We start from the raw sequence: 17,249 nt of genomic DNA, 5'->3' as shown, positions 1-17,249 counted from the left end.
TGCCTATGTCTCTGCCTCTCTCTCTCTCTGTGTGACTATCATAAATAAATAAAAATTAAAAAAAATACACGCTGTTACAAATGATTAAAAAAATACATGCTTTGTTGGTTATTTTATAGCAGAGAAAGCGGAGTTTCAGAGGATTTAAACCAACAACACATCCAGGACGCGTCAGCTACTTAGGAATTCCTTCTCAGGCACACTGCAACCCCCCTCCCCCAGCTCCTGCAGCCCCTCTGGGTGTGCAAAGCCCCAGCTCCCGCAGCCTCTCCGGGTGTGCAAAGCCTTGTAACTTGTGAGTTTCGAGGCAGTGAGCTGAGATCTGGTTCATGCCCAAGCCTCCTACTGCCCCCTTAAAACTCAGAAAACAAAAATCCTGCAGTGAATCCGTAAGTGAAGAATTCCGGGTGGCACACCCAGGACGGAACCAGCCAGGCTCAGCCTTTGAAACCAATTCCCAAGGAAGGCCTTTAGGTTTCTGCGGGTTTTCAGGGCTCCCTCCCCGTGACCCACACGTTCACCCCAACAGCCACCCCGAGGGCCAGGACGCGGGGCTCTCCCTCCGTGCACGGCACGTGACTCACCTTCTCGCGGAGGCGCCCACCCACCGGGGGCCACCCGGGCAGAAAAGGGACAGAAGTAGGAAGAACGATTTAGGTTAGGGGAGAGTGTGACCCAGGGCTCGCCTTTTTTTTTGTTTTTTTGCCAAAGCGGTGACCGGGCGTCCGCAGGCTGCGAGCACACCGGGCCGGGCCGCAGCACCTGCGCCGCCGCCACGTGGGCCGCGGTCCGCCTGGCACCCGAGGGACGCGAACCTGGAGGCCCGTCCCCGGGTCACCCCCCGGTCATCCCCGGGCGTCTCGGTGGGGGCCCCCGGTCCCTCGGTGCGGCGGCGGCGGGGCGACACGGCTCACGGCCACCCCGCCCGGGGACGCCGAGGCCCCGCGGGCGAGCCCCCCCGCCCCAGGTCACGCTGCTCTCGGGGGGCCCCGCGGTCGCTCGGGCCTTCTCCGGCCCCTCCGCCCGCCGCCCCCGCACGACCCCAAGACGGGCCGCCGCCCGGGAAGAGGGGCGCGACGCCGGCCGCACCCGGGGCACTCGGGCGACCCCCAGCCTCAGGGCCCCCCCCGCGGGCAGCTCCGGGTGCGCCCCCCGGCACGCGGTCCGCAGCTTAAGCGGAAGAGCGGCGGGGGCGGGGGGGCGCGGGGGTCACGGGGGGCTACGGGGGACGAAGGCGGTCGGGGGTCGGCCCCAGGTGCTGCGGGGGGGAACGGGGGGCGGGGGGACGGGGGGATCGGGGGGGCCACGGGGGGTCGGCCCGAGGGGCTGGGGGCTGCGGGGGGCGGTCGCGCTCGCAGCGGGAGGCGCGGGGCGGGGAGCGGGCGGCGCGCACCTGAGCGGCGGGCGGGGCGGGGCGGGGCGGGGCGGGGCGGGGCGGCGGCCAGGACCACCCCCCTCGCGCGCCGTCTCGGCCCCTTCCGCCCGCGCCCCGGCGCCGCTCAGCTCCCCCCGCCCCTCCCTCCGCCCGGCCGGCCCCGGGGAGCCGCGAGCCCCGGCCGCTAGTTGGCGGCAGCCGCTTCCGCGCCGCCGCGGGGGCTCACCTGGGCGCCCCCCCACCTCCTCCCAGGTAAGGGGCTGCCCCGACCGCCTGCGCCGGGGGCGGGGCGGGGCGGGGCGGGGCGGCGGGGCGAGCGGCCGGAGGTGCGCCGCGCCGACAGGTGGCGGGGCCGGGTCCGAGTCCGGGTCCCGCGCAGACCCCGGCGGGGCGTGGGCGGGGCGTGGGCGGGGCGTGGGCGGGGCGTGGGCGGGGCCGACCTCGGGGGCGGGGCCAGTCCGTTTCCCCCGCCCCTTCCCCGCCCCCGGGGGCGGCGACCGGCCCGGGCCGCCGTGTAGGTGCGTCGGAGCCGCTGGCAGGGAGGGGACGCGGCGGCCGCTCGCGGGGCAGCGGGGCCAGCGGGGCAGCGGGGGCGGCGGCGGCGGGCGGACCGCGGCCGGCGAGGACTCAGCCTTCCCCTCCCGCCCCCCGTGTGCGCCCCGCAGACCGTCGGCCCCGCGCCCGGGCTCGTTGCGCCGCAGCGTCCCTCCGGCCTGTGCAGGGCGGCGGCGGCGGGGCCGGGGCCGGGGCCGGGGCCGGGGGCGGGGAGCGCGGCCGCTCCGCGGGGAACATGGCGACCGGCGGCTACCGGGCGGGCGGCGGCGGCAGCACCACGGACTTCCTGGAGGAGTGGAAGGCGAAGCGCGAGAAGATGCGCGCCAAGCAGAACCCCGCGGGCCCGGCCGCCGCGGGCGGGGGCGCGGGCGGGGGCGCGGGCGGCGGCGACGCGGGCGGGAAGCCCCCGGCGGGGACTCCGGGCCCCGCGGCCGCCGCCGCCGAGCTGGGCAGCCACGCACCTGCCGGGCCGGGCTCCGGGGGCGTGAACTGCGCCGGGGGCCCCGCGCCGCTGCCCCGGCCCGGCCCCGGCCCCCGGCGGCCCGAGGACGAGCCCCCCGCCCCCGCGCCCGCCGCGCCCGCCGCGCCCGCCGCCGCCCCCGCCGAGCAGGAGGAGCGGGAGGAGCGGGACGGCGCGGCGGGCAGGGGCAAGGGCGCGGGCCCCAGCGCCAGGAAAGGCAAAGGGCAGATCGAGAAGAGGAAGCTGCGGGAGAAGCGGCGCTCCACCGGCGTGGTCAACATCCCCGCGGCGGAGGTGAGCGCGCGGCCGCGCACACGTGCTCCGGGGCGGGAGGGCGGGCGGGCGGGTCCGCGCCCCGGGAGCAGCCCCGGCACAGCGCCGGCGGCCGGGGGATGGCGACGCGACGCGCCCGGCTGGCGACCCACGCGTCCCTCCCGAGCCTCCGGGGCGCGCCCGCCGTTCCCGCGGCCCGTGTCGGGGGCACCTGCGCGGAGCCGCGGCCGGAGCGCGACCCCGCCCCGCCCCCCCCGGGCCCGGCTGGCCTCGTCTCTAACCCGAGGCCCTAAGTCCCCGCGGCGCCCCCTGCGCCGAGCCGCGGGCCGAGCGCTCCCGACGCGCGCCTGGGCCTCAGGGGTGCTCGGGGCCACGGGAGCGCTGCGGCCGCCGCGGCCACGGTGCGGGCGGCCCGTCTCCGTCCCCGTCCCCGTCCCCGTCCGCGTCCCCGTCCCCGTCCCCGTCCCCGTCCGCAGTGCGGGGCTCCGTGCAGCGGGGAGACGGCCGCCGCGGGCTTGGTGTCTGGGGCCTGCGAGCGCCTCCACCCCCTGCAGGCTGCAGCCTCTTCCTGGGAGGACGAGTCTCCGCACCTCTCTCTACCCCCAAGGGAAAAAACCAAAACAAAACCCAATTTTGGTGAAAAAAACCAAAACAAAGCCCAATTTTGGTGGCCTTAATAGAAGCTCCCCGGTTTTGGGAAGTGGTTCCACAACCTTCTTTCACCCAAAGTAGTACTTGCATTTTTTTTCCCCTTCCCATTGGCTCTTTAGGGTTTCTTTCTTTTTTCCCCATTGGCTCCTTAGGGTTTCTTTCTTTATTTGTTAAAACTTTTTTTTTTTTTTTTTTTTTTTTTTACTCGTGGCTTTCTGATTTTTTTCAGCTTTGATACCCAGTAAATAATTAATAAGAATGTATTAACTTTGTGGTTCAAGTGAAAGCACGCACAGTAAGTTAGGGGGAGTGCCAGACATACCCAACTTCTTAAGTGTTAATATGTTTTCCATACCTGGAAAAATCACGGTTTGCCCTTTGAAGGGTATATTTTTATATGCAAGTTTCAGACAGATTTTTATCAGCCAGCAAAACTGTCCTCTGCGGCTTGCTACTTGCACAAAAGATCTGTTATTCATTAAATTGCTTTAAAAGGAATTCATGAAAGTGGTAATCAAATTTCTAGGGTTTTCTTTTTTTTTTCTTTTTTTTTAAGTTAAAAATATGAAGATTAAGGGGGAAACTAAAGACAAGGCTTTGGAAAAGCTACATTCCTCAACTTTATTTTTAAAAGTAGCTGATGGTCCAAATAAAAGAATTAGTCATTTTCAATCCTTTCCTCATTGTTCATCTGACAGGGGTCTTATTTTGGGAAATATCTTGGCAGATGTTAGACTTCATTTTTTTTTTTTTTTGTCTGGCTGCTTGTGCTGGAATTGTTACTTTTCAAGTACCTTTTCTGTTTTTAACAAGGGTAATGTTTACTGGGGGAAATAAGTGTGGTGTATCTTGCAGGATCCTAAGAAACATCCTTTGTTAATACTCCTGCTTCGGGTTAGGGAACATAGTGCCGAGAATGTAGATGACTCCCCACTACAATTGAGTCTAATACTCTGGAATGTTTTTCGTTTGGGTGTTGGCAACTCCTAAATTTAATCTTCCTTAAAAACAAACAACCCAGGGTACCATTTTTTTTTTTTTTTTTTTTGTCTGTGGAATTTGAACCTTTTTTTTTTATTGAATAGGGAATTGAGGACTGCTTTCTTTTTGTGGTAACTATGGCTCTATCTGTCGCTGTAGGACGCAACAAAACATGGTAATGTTTTACTGCAGGATCTAATTAGCAGGCATACTTCTGGAGGGCCTCCTCCTCTTTTCATAAAAGCCACTTACATCTTTCAGATTATTTTAATAGTGGTAAATATATGACACAACACCTTAAAGGTGGGCCATCCTTATATCTCTAGGCGGTGGTTTGTTTTAGGATTGTGTGCCATTCATTTCTCTTGGTAGTTTCAACATTGAGAGGGTCGTTGCTGTGGAGTTTCTTGTGTAATAGAACTTAGCACTCCTGGGGGGAAGCAGCCATAAAATGTCTTACAGAATTTTCAGGTTTGTAAATATCATAAAAACAGAAGATCAACAATCTGTCACTATTCAAGGGTAGACTTGTACTGTATATATTGTTGAGAAAGACTCCTATTTTCGGACAGTATTGTCAACCAAGTTTATAGTAGAGGAGTAACATGTAACTTGCATGCAAGATGTTTTGCATCTTGCAAAACCATCTATTTTGGTGGTTGATAAACATTGAAGTTCCTTCAGGAAGTATTTATTAAACGTCTCAGTGGCATATTCATGGTGACTTTCATTAGCTTCTTTTACTAATTACAGAGTATTATAAAATTGTTGTAGAGATACCTGACACTAGCTAAAGAGCCTACAGCCAAGCAGAAGATAGTTTTAGCAGGGAAGCAAGTCAGAAACTCAGAGTAGTGGATGGGGATGGGAAGCTGGGTGGGCTACTACTTGTAAGTGTAATAAAAAGTGCAAATATTCAGTAGTTGTTAGACAAACTTTGGCTTTCATTTACTAGGGTAAAAATTTAAAAAATTTTTTTCCTGAATTTTTACTTTCTCTATTTTTTAGGCAGTAGCCCAAATTGGATAATTTGGATATACTTCCTGCCAATAATTCTGGTATATGTTTGTTAGATCAGTCAGATGTTCATTACACGTCTGTGTTCGAGGCACTCTCGTAAGTGCTGTGGAAAAAAAGAAGAGTGAGGCAGTGTATATTCTCAAGGAGCAGGACTGTAATCCAGGAGGAGGCATAAGGCATAATTATATGAAAAAACTCAAGTACTGAGTTAACAGTTGAAAAGCCATCCTAACACAGCAGATTGTGAAATAGGACTATTTTGTGTGTAGGGGTGCCTGACTGGCTTAGTTGGTGGAGCGTGTGACTCTTCATCTCAGGGTTGGTAAGTTCGAGCCCCACGTTGGATGTGGAGATGACTTAAAAATCTAAAAAAAAAAAAAAAAAAAAATCTAAAAAAAAAAATCTATCATCTATCTATCTATATCTATCTATCTGTCTGTCTGTCTGTCTGTCTTGTGTTTGGAGGGAAGAGAGGATTGGGCCATGAGAAACTTCCGAGGAGGGTCTTGAGCTGAGGCTTCTGTTTCTGTAGTTACGTGTCTATACGTATATATATATATATATATATATGTGTATATATATATATATATATGTATATCCACACATACATGTATACATACCTATTTGTATAGTATTGTAAATATCAGAGGGCAGTGCTTCTTAATTGTGGCAGAGAGTTAATATCACATGAGGATCTTAAAAGAAAATGCTCCCCTTGCAGAACACTTCACTTTTCCCTCCCTGACCCCTGTTTGATTTAATGGGTCTGGGATGGATCCCAGGCATTAGTATTTTGATAAACTTCTCATGTGATTCTAGCGTGAGTCAGGGTTTAGAACTGTTGGGCCACAGTCTGGGGATTTGGGCGTGAATAGAAGCCAGGCCTTGTCCGCAGGCCTCTCAGGCTGTAGAGAGCTGGGCGCAGTCCTGGAAGTGCGGCCTGTTGCTGAGCCAGGGCACCTAGTTCGAGGAGGGGGCAGGTTGAGGGATTCCTAGACAGGACCACTGCTGTTTTCAGAGTGCTTATGAAGTCACTGCCATTTAATAGGGTTGCACGAGGACTTAACAGAGAGGGTTACCCTAGAAAATATAAATATCAATAGGTAGAGTTGGAATGGCACTCCAGTTTTGATTGAAACCATAAAGTTAGCATATATTGAAGCTTACTGTTTTCATAGTGGTTGGCTAGAGTGCTGCTTTATGCGTTGTTTTAATTAATGCTCAGAGCAATGCCATGTAGTAGTTACAGTTTCTCTCTTTATCCTCCTTTCCAGAGAAGAAAATGGAGGCTTGGAAAATTTAAACGACTCAGGATCCTATGGAAAGTGAATCAGTGGTAGAGCAATATTTTAAACGTTTTTTCTTTTGTTGTTTTTTGTTGTACATGTGCCTCTTGGGAAAGTGTTTTTTAAGAATTAACCTCCTCTGGGGGCACCTGGCTGGCTCAGTTAGTAGAGTGTGAAAATCTTGATTTCAAGGTCCTGAGTTCAAGCTCCACATCGATTGTGAGGCCTACTTAAAATTAAACAAAACAAAACAAAAAAAAACCTAAGAAAAATAAAATTAAAAAAGAATCTACTTTGCATTATTTAGCTTATTTCCTGATAGCTTTTTAAAATTTTTTTGTGACTTTTTATTAGAGGTTATCTTAAGTAATATAAACATCTGGCTGGGGAGAAAACAGTAAAAGGAACTGAATAGAAATTAAGGTCAAATTTGTAGATTCAGGTCTTGTGTTAGACCCTCTTACTTTATAATTGACTTGGAAAAATTTTGAGCACCAGGCCACCAGCAAAATCTGTTTTTTGGCTAGAAGTCAGAAACTATGACTCTTTGTTTTTATTTAAGTGTTACGTTGTTTTTCTGTCAGGATGGGGCTAAAACACTTACCCTGTTATTTAAAGGAGCATATAATATATAGAAAGCACTTTTAGGTGAGCACACTTTTAAGTCATAATTATTCAGCATATTTAGTGAACATTATGTAGGACAAGTTCTACTTAGTAAATCATGTAAATCCAGGTAGATTAAGAAATGTCTTTTGGTATGCCCATTATATTCCAGACTGTCTACCTTTCTATGTGATGAGTCAGAAAAGGAGCTAATAGTGACTCAGGGTTGGAGAAAATTGGACTTGTCAGTAGGGTAGGTATAGTGTGAACACTAAGACTGCCTTAATAAGATAGCCCAACTTCCCTAAATGTTTGAACTCATTGGTAAAATAAATGGAAATTTTAATATTCTCAGGAATTGTAATGAGTTGTCTAAGGTGAGAAGCCTCTTTCTATAAAAAGAATTATGTAATGAAAGTAGATGACATTTATGGGGTGCTTATTAGGTTCTAGGCACTATTCTTAGCACTTTACATGTATTGATGCATTCTCATCACAACCTTATGGTAAAATGGGGTAAGTTATTTACTTGACTGAGGTCACATACGTGGTGAGGAGCAGAAATAGCCTGCCTTTAAAGCCTGATGCTTAATAGCCATCTTATCTATTTCAGTGTATCATATACTGTATACCTAGTTTAAGAAAGACAAAGGTTATTTTAGTAAACCAGAAGATGCTAACATTACTATAGACCTTGAAAATAGCCCTCTAATAAAAGGCAGATAAAGTGGGACTTCATTAGAAAAACTTGAGAGTAAATAGTGACACTAAAATTCTTACTTAAAATCATTATCAAGCTAGTGGCTTTATTTATGCTGTTTATTATTTCTACATTGGTTTTTAGCACCTGTGTTATAGGTCAGACTATAGCAAAGTTGGTACACATGTTTAATAGCAAGGCTAATTAATATATGTCTTTAAAATGAGTGGCAAATATTAGAGTTTGAAATTTTCTGAGTGCTTTTTTTTAAAGAAGTGAGATATAATTCATTTATCATAAAATTAATCCTTTAAATTCAGTTCAGTAGTTGTTAGTGTATTCACAAAGCTGTGCTCTAAGTGCTTTTGTATTTTCATCTTAATTTTTCATTATGTTTTTAAAACCTGTAGTACCTAAGTTTTAGCTTCCCACCCTATAAAATACAGCAGTATCCGAATAATTAAATTTCAGTTTTTCCTGCATATCACAGAGAAAATGAAAGAAACTGTGATGGAATTTTCTAACAGTTTTATGTTTCTTAAAACACCTGCTACCGTGTGTTTGTATAGGAGATTAGTATAAGAGGTATTTAACTCAAGGTAAAAATTTTAAATAAATTTTTAAAAATTTAAAATTCTGTATATCTTTCATGGAGATCCACAATGCTCTACTGTCTAAACATATGGGAGCTTTGATTCCAAGTAAAAATGGAGTTTTAAACCACCTAAAACCTTAGTCATGTTACTTAAATCAATGTCAGAAAGGATGTGCCCGGGGTTTATGGGGATGGGGGCCACCTGCATACCAGTATCATCTGTGTTGCTTATTTGAAATGTGGATTTCTGGGATCCACCTCATCCTGGGGGCAAGGAGGGGTATCTGAGTCTTCAGTCTTAACATGTTGAGTGATTCTTGTACACTCAACTGGAGAGAACTGACTTAGATGCCCTGTAATGGTTTACTGATCTGTCAAGGGAAATTGATACTGATTGTCTAACAGGTTTGTCACCTGATCAGATAAAATAATGTTGGTGTCAGTGTCCTAAAACTGATAAAATGATAAATTATAGTTAATGTGTAGGTTTATATTGATAACTGGTTGCTGATGTCTAATGGAAATTTATTATTGGGATGCTGAAAATTCTTTTTTCCCTTCTAATAAAAAAACTTCATAGACATTTTAACAGAGCTACTTGGAAATTCAAAGCACCTTAAACATTTATGTAATAGACAGTTAGTGCAAAATGTTGCATCTGCCTTGCTTCTTGTCCTGAATTTATTAGAAGCCTAGACTACAGGGAAAAGAAAAACCAAAAATTCTACTTAATGTGTAATTTGAACTTTCATTCATTTTTCATTTTTAAATATCTTTAAGGGAAAGCATATAATTATGTTTGTAAATGTATTTCATTAGTAGCTCAAACTCTTAAAGCAGGTTTTGTCCATCTTATCAAAATATTCCCAAGTGAATGATTTTTTTTTCTCTTGTTTACTCTCACATATTAAATCTATAGGCATTCTCAGCCAGTTGATTCTTAAAATAGTTATTGCTGAGGGAACTTTGAATTTAAATCTTAGGTATTTGTGTTTGTAGCCATATACCTACTGGTATAGAATTAAGCCTAAGCCACTTATCACATTGTCCTTGGGTTAAGTAAAAATACAATAGGCACCGTGTTTGAATGAAGTTGTAAGAACATTTAATTTCTAAAAGCAGCAGAATTATACACTTCAAAGGAAGAAGCTGCTCCAATGAGTTCAAAACCTAGCATGTGAAAATTGGATAGTAAACATTTATTCTGTGATAGAATTAAGAATATGTAAGTTAGGTGTGGATCAACTTTGGCTTGCACTATAGGATATCAAAAAGTCTTGTCAAGAATTTGAAACCCATGATATCTTCTTTGACTATTTCAGCTACTTTTTATTCAAGTACCATTTCTGTATGTTTAATATTGTTTTTTAAATTAAGATTTCCATTCTTTTTTAAGTACTACTAAAAATATTCAGAAAGAAATTCCAAAAGTAATAGAAAATCATTTCATACTTTGTATAACTTGTAAATTTCTCAGGTCATGATCTCAGGGTCCTGAATTTAGAAATAAGATTAAATAGTTTACTTTTATGCTCATAAGCTTAATATTAAATACTGTCTTTCAAAGTGAATTTTATTATAAAACATGTTTTCATCCTGTATTTCAAATTGTATTATTTTTACTTTTTAGTCCTCTAGAGTTTATGTAAAGAAACTGTAAACAGATTTTTAGCTATCACAGAAACGTAATCTGTAACATAAATTCTCTCCTTTCTATTCATTTCAGCAAAACCCTAACAAAATACCTTCAGAATACAACAGCCTTAAAAAAAAAATCCAACCGTATAAAACAAATAAAACTATTACTAAAAACTATATTTTGACCCATAAGAATTTGGTGAAGGAATTTAGTTAACCCAAGGACAATGTGATAAATGGCTAAGGCTTGGTGCTATACCAGTGGGTGTATAGCTAGAAACACAAATAACTGAGATTTAAATTTTTTCTGCTGGTAAAAATAACGTGTTTAAAAATAAAAAGGAATGTGTTCCTTGTAGTTCTCCTTCTGGAAGTCGAGGAAAAGATAAACATCACCTGTTATCTTACCCATATTTTTTTTTTTTAAGATTTTATTTATTTATTCATGAGAGAGACACACAAAGGCAGAGACACAGGCAGAGGGAGAAGCAGGCTCCGTGCAGGGAGCCCGATGCAGGATTCATTCCCAGGACCCCAGGATCAGGCCCTGAGCCGAAGGCAGATGCTCAACCGCTGAGCCACCCAGGCGTCCCTTGATATATTTGTTTCTGACCCTTTTTCTCTAGATCTACATAAAAAACAGAACCACACTATACAGATTTTGTGTGTAGTTCATCATGAATATTTTTATGGTGGTGATCTTTAAAATTAAGGATGGATTTTTAAAAAAATTAGTTTCAGGTGTACAATATAGGGATTTTTTTTCTTTGTGTTGTGGTAAAATACTAATAAAATCTTACGTGCTTTGGAGTGTGCGTTCAATGGTATTGAATATATTTATATTATTGTACGGTCATCATCACTCTCTATCCCATTACTCTTCTCCTGTTGTAAAACTAAAACTCTGTAAGACAATAACTGCGTTCTACCTACCTGGCCCCTGGCAACCACCATTACACTTTCTGTCTTTAGGGATGGATATGTTTGTGTTGCTTGATATGAAAATACTTAAACATTACTTAATTGGTAAAGGACTCTACTACTTCTGTGCCCTATAGAGCTGTCTGATTGGCAAATAAGTAAGTTGTCTTAAGATAAACAGCAGTATATTTCTTTTCATGTATTGTATTTCCTTTTTTTTTTTTTTAAACATTTTATTTATTTATTCATGAGAGACCTAGAGAGAGAGGCAGAGACACAGGCCGAGGGAGAAGCAGGCTCTATGCAGGGAGCCCGACGTGGGACTCGATCCCGGGATCAGGCCCTGGGCCAAAGGCAGACGCTCAACCACTGAGCCACGCAGGCGTCCCATGTATTGTATTTCCTGAAGTTTCCTGAAGTGTACTTCAAGACAAGTGTTTGGATCTTTCAAAACACCTCATAGGTACTAGGACCTTCAAATAATTGTGAAGGATGCCCAGTTATATTTTTTAAAGATTTATTGATAGAGGTAGGGAGAGAGCGAATCCTCAAGCAGATTCCCGGCTGAGCTCAAGCAGATTCCCGGCTGAGCACAGAGTCAGACGTGAGGCTCGATCCCAGGACCCTGAGATCATGACCTGAGCTGAAATCAAGAGTCAGATGCTTTACTGACTGAGCTACCTATGTTCCCCATGCCCATTTTTTTAAAACCTCCTCTGTAGCCTTTGATTTCAGTGGGAAATTAGTAATCAGAGCTGCAATAGTTGTGTGTGTATAAGTAATAACATCATATAAAAGTTCCTAATCATATGTGCAAGATCACACAATTAAAAGTATAGGACATAAGGAAAAGTGGAGTTTAGGGGCATAACACTCAGAAATTTTGTAAGTGAAGTGTAAAAAGATAGAAACCTAAAAAGACTAGCACAATTTTACATGTTAAATGCTTAAGAAATGTATAAATACTACAATAGATGTGACCTTGAAAAAGACTTGAGTTTTCTTATAGAAGTGGGGGTTGGGGGTCGAAAGGGTGGCAATTTGGAAGTGACGGAGGAAGAGTCATCGTAAATTGGACTGAAGCCATAACACTAGATGTGGGTGGGGAAGGCCTGTAACAGGAGCGCACGTCTGAGATGTGCACATTCTGTGATGTTCTGTGGGACTGGTTGCATTTTCTGTGCTTACCTAGTATTTCTTTCAGTTGCCCACAGGCAGGTGTGAAATTTGTATTGTGCTCAATTTGCTCCCTAATATATCTGGTGCATTGGATCGAATCCAGTTTTCTAAACCAATATTCTAGTTTTTATGTATATACCCATATTATACATCTGTTTATACAATTATGTGCACACCTATGTTTGTCCATCCAAAATCCATGCACCAGTGGCTTGAGAAGGTCATTCCAAGTAATGAGATGGAGAAAGGGTCAGGGAGCAGATGTGACTAGAGATAAGAAAACTCATTTAAGAGCATACTGATCCTGATTGCTAGGGCAGTGGTGGTAGGGAAGGAGAGGAATGGGTGGATTAAGAGGGATTTCACTGGTAATTAGGAAATTACATACACTTTTGAGCTGGAAGATTCAACCTCAAACTCCGAACCTGTAGCTGAGCCAGGGCTCCCTCCCCTCAGGGCTACCTATACCCTGATCCCTATCTAAATCTTGCTTACTGTTTTCCTTCTTTCTTGAATACTTGGCCTATTCCTCTTGGTTTATCTTGCCATGAAGAGCTGTTACCTTAATTCTCCTTCACTTTCAACTTTTCTTTTTTAAAGATTTTATTTATTTATGAGAGACACAAAGAGAGAGAGAGAGACAGGCAGAGGGAGAAGCAGGCTCCATGCAGGGAGCCCCACGAGGGACTCGATCCCAGGACCCCAGGATCACGCCCTGAGCATGAAGGCAGACGCTCAACGTTGAGCCACCCAGGCGTCCCACTTTCAACTTTTCTTAATTGCTCAACTTGCAGGCATTGTTTTCACCTGCTGACTACCATTACATTGCTTATTTCCTTCTATGTAATTGAAGTTGGTCTCTTCAAGGTTGCTTGTGACCTCCTAATGGCCCAATGAGGCGGCAGCTTTTCTACTTTGAGCCTATTTGACTCTCCTGTAGTGTCTGCCCTTATCCTTCCCTCCCTTGGATTCTACTGCATTTTTTGTTAGATTCTTTTTTACTTGGTTTACTCGGAAACATTGGAGTGCCTGCCATGTGTTCCAGGCTCAGTGCTAGGTGATGCAAAGATGGATTACATGCTCACCAGTATTCAAGGAACTTTCAGTCTTTTCTCAGAGAAAAAGGTGATGTCTTAGTTCAGGCTGCCATAACAGGATACCCTAGTCTGGATGGCTTACAAACGACAGACATTCTCACAGTTCTGGAGGCTGCGAAGTCCAAGGCAACAGCAGAATTGGTGTCTGGCGAGAGCTGCTTCCTGGTTCACTCTGTCCTCCCATGGTGGAAGGGGTGAGCGAGATTACTGGGATCTCGCTTATCAGGGCACTAATCCCATTTGTGAGGGGCCCCATCGTTATGGCCTGATCGTCTCTCAAGGGCCCCATCTATCATAATACTGTTGTACTGGGTGGTTAGGGTCTCAACATAGGAATTCTGGGGAGCCACAAATGCTCAGTTCATAGCACATAAATGGAATTTGATGTAATAAGAACTATGGTAGAGAAGAGCATAGAGTATACTGAACCAGCTCAGAAAAGGGAGCCATCAGCTACATGAGGGAGTCAAGGAGGGCTTTACATAAGATAAAGTAGTATTAAGCCTCGTGTCTTGACTGATCCAAAGGATTTCCCAAATGGAGAGGGTTGACTCGGTAACATTTTATGTAGAGGAAAATAGCATTTGTGAAGGCACAAAGCCAGGAAATAATAGCATTTTGTTACATATACATCCCTCCTGTCTACCCAGCACTGTGCTGGGGGATTTCTATCTGTTAGTTGTAGTCTCCGCATTAACTCACGAGGTAGATTTTAAAACTATATTCCTTATTTTATAAGACCCCTCAAAGAAGTTGTGACTTGCCCAAAGGCCATACTGACAGAAATTGGATTTGCTTTAGATTTGTTTGGGTCCCAATGCACACACATTGGTTATCATTGGTGGAAAGAGAGAGAGATGTGTTCTAATAGAGGAAACTTTGGTGTGCAGAGAATTCATGGTGGGGAGCGGATGAAGAACAGCCGAAGAGGAATCGGGGACCAGTCGTGATGGCTCTGAATGTCATGCTGAGGAATTCAGACATTACTCTGCTGTTCTCTGCTAGTGGTGTTGTCTGGGTGTTTCTCTCCACTCTCTGCACCTGTATATACAGTAGCTCTGACAGCTTCTGGAATGGAAATTGCCTGCCTAGTTTGAAGTCATTAAGGGGATCTTCTTGTTTGGAGACAGGCATCTATTCAAGAATAACAAACAACACAACATCATGTAAAAATTATATGCATATGATAAATAAATCCCAAATTTCCATGTGGGTTAGAAAGAAATGAGAGGAGAGAATAGCCTCTAAGTAAAGTTGTGCCCAAGTAATTCTCTTTATTACAAAAATAATTCTGTAGTGTAGATAGATTTGGGAGTGACTTTGTTAGTGGAGCATGATGGAGTGGAGATGGGGGCTCTGATGCCATTAAATGGTCAGGCTCTGTACGGAGTGTTACCGTGAAGAAGTTCATAGTTTAATATTGTCCCTAGGTTCATATTTGGCCCTGTGCTTGATAGAAAAGCTGGTGTTTTTTTCCATTCCTATATTCTTCCAGTTGATCTTGCAATATAGATGCTTAGAATGCAAGTGCTGAAGAGTGAGCATTGCCTTTTTTTTTTTTTTTTTAATTTATTTATGATAGGCACACGGTAAGAGAGAGAGAGAGGCAGAGACACAGGCAGAGGGAGAAGCAGGCTCCATGCACCGGGAGCCCGATGTGGGATTCGATCCCGGGTCTCCAGGATCGCGCCCTGGGCCAAAGGCAGGCGCTAAACCGCTGCGCCACCCAGGGATCCCCGAGCATTGCCTTTGAATTTGTCCTCCCATATTATTTGTTCAACTTCCACAGAAGCTCCCTGCCCCCCTTCATCCCTCCTGCTCTCTTTTAGAGGAATCAAGTGCTTCTTCAAACCATGTTTTAGGAATAGTGTTCATTTACTTTTGGTGATACAAAGAAAATGCCTACTTATTTGTAGAAAATTAGAAATAAACAATTCTAAAATAAAAATTAGAAATAAAATTTTAAAAATTATCAAAAACAGGATTGTGCAAAGGTTAGCTATAGATTACTATATCAATTTGACTTTTTTTTTCCATTTTTACTTATGCAATAAGATTATATTCCATGTATATTTTCAGAAACTGTTAAACATGACATCATTAAATATGGCCAATAATAATATTACTTTTAAGCTTTTTGAAAGATATTAAAAAATACTTTAAAGGAGATATTAACTGCTGCATATTTTTTTTGTTTCATAAACATAATTTCCACTATTCAATGATGACTATAACTTTATAGTTTTGGTATACAATTCTTGAGTATATTTTTAGTCATACACATGAAAAATACATCTCCAGAAGTTTAATCTTTCTACAAATACTGGGGGACACCTTGGTGGCTCAGTGGTTGAGCGTCTGCCTTTGGTTCGGGTCATGATCCCAGGGTCCTGGGATCAAGTCTAGCATCTGGCTCCCTACAGGGAGCCTGCTTCTCCCTCTGCCTGTGTTTCTGCCTCTCTCTCTGGGGTCTCTCATGAATCTTTAAAAGAAAAAAAAAAGACCATTCTACAAGTACTATTAAACCTTTTTGTTTTCAGTATTTTATGAATATCTTTGTATGGCAGTAAATATATACTGTGCTGTTTGTTTTTTTTTTTTTTTAAGTTTATTTATAGTTTTTAGTAATCTCTACACCCGGTGTGGGGCTTGAACTCACAACCGTGAGATCAAGAGTCACTTGTTCTGGTTGAGCCAGCCAGGTGCCCCACTGTGTTGTTGTTATTCTTAATGGCTACGGATTATTTCATAATTTGGATCTCTGATAAAGCTACAATACATTTACCACAGTCTAAATACATATTTTATTTATTTTACTTTTCAGTCTCAGTACTTATTACATTTTAGACACTGAAAAAGGCCTTTTGAGCATTTGAATTGCTCTATCTGTTCTGTTACCAACACTCAGGATTTGGATGAACTCTGGTTCATCCTTTTGTCCTTGAACAATTTACAGTCTTATTTGGAGAAAGAAGAGTACCTAAGATAATTTTGAAACATGAAAAATAAATATGTTAAATGTTACGCTGTGCTGTTAGTACAGGGAAGTGAGAGAGATCCCTAGAGAACTGGATGGCCCAGAAAGTTTCCTGGAGGGAGTGTGAGATTTGAGCTGATTGTGAAGGACTATAAGTAGTGGACACATAAAGAGGAGTCATTGTTTCAGACAGAGAGAGCAGGGTGGGTTGAGGTACAAAGGTGGGAGTTAGCAACCCCCACGATTGGAATAAAGGGTTTATATTAGAACATAATAATAGTTAGAAAAGTTAAGGAGCAGAATTGTGAAGGATCTTGAAAACTGGGCTGAAGGTTTTAGGCTTCTTGTATCAGCCTGTAGGAGAACCTCGAGCAGGATGTTTTGATATTTGTGACACCAGGAATGTAACAGGATCAGCTGAGCAGTGGTGTGTAGACTAGGTTAGAGGGAGCAGAGAACAGTAGTAAGGAGATGAATTGAGAGGCTGTCCTGCACCAGGCGGGGCAACATTGTGTGTGAAAGCGTTAGCACACGGTAGTAGAGTGTTGTTCATTAACATTTTCAGTTTTATGTCTTGTTCAATGGACTATTACTGTCTTCAGTTGAAGTGCTTAGGGGAGCTTATTATGAGTCCATGATAATTTCAAAGACAATAATTAAACCAGAAATTACTTATACTACAAACTGGCGTTTAGAATGCCTTACTATTTTGATTGTAGGGGAAGAGAAAGGCATTCGTTTCTCAGGATTAGCGGGCCACGTTGGTAGGTAGGTAGCACTTGCACGCTTACTGGGCCAGTAGGCACTCTTCTAGGTCCTTTATGGGTATTAACTCACTACATTTTTAGAAGACTCCAGCAGGTCAGTGCTCTTCCTGTTTTACAGATCAGGAAAGTGAAGCACAGAGATATGATAAACCATACTGAATTTCTGAT

At 44.9% G+C, this 17,249-nt stretch overlaps 1 protein-coding gene across 2 annotated transcripts in view; it reads left to right on the top strand.

Annotated features, from left to right (window-relative positions):
• Positions 1-2,140: 2,140 nt before the first annotated feature.
• PAWR (pro-apoptotic WT1 regulator) overlaps positions 2,141-17,249 on the top strand; it is a 101,826-nt gene continuing 86,717 nt past the window's right edge. The window contains exon 1 of one of the 2 annotated variants that reach the window (XM_077845614.1): positions 2,141-2,684. In XM_077845614.1, coding sequence (XP_077701740.1) covers positions 2,166-2,684 — 519 coding nt within the window. In that variant the 5' untranslated portion in view covers positions 2,141-2,165. The remainder of the gene's footprint in view (positions 2,685-17,249) is intronic. The other variant, XM_077845613.1, reaches the window with a different exon arrangement.

This window comes from Canis aureus, chromosome 13 (assembly GCF_053574225.1).
Source record: "Canis aureus isolate CA01 chromosome 13, VMU_Caureus_v.1.0, whole genome shotgun sequence".
Classification (NCBI taxonomy): domain Eukaryota; kingdom Metazoa; phylum Chordata; class Mammalia; order Carnivora; family Canidae; genus Canis; species Canis aureus.
The sequence above is the reverse complement of the archived record's forward strand: the minus strand, read 5'-3'. Positions and strand labels throughout refer to the sequence as shown.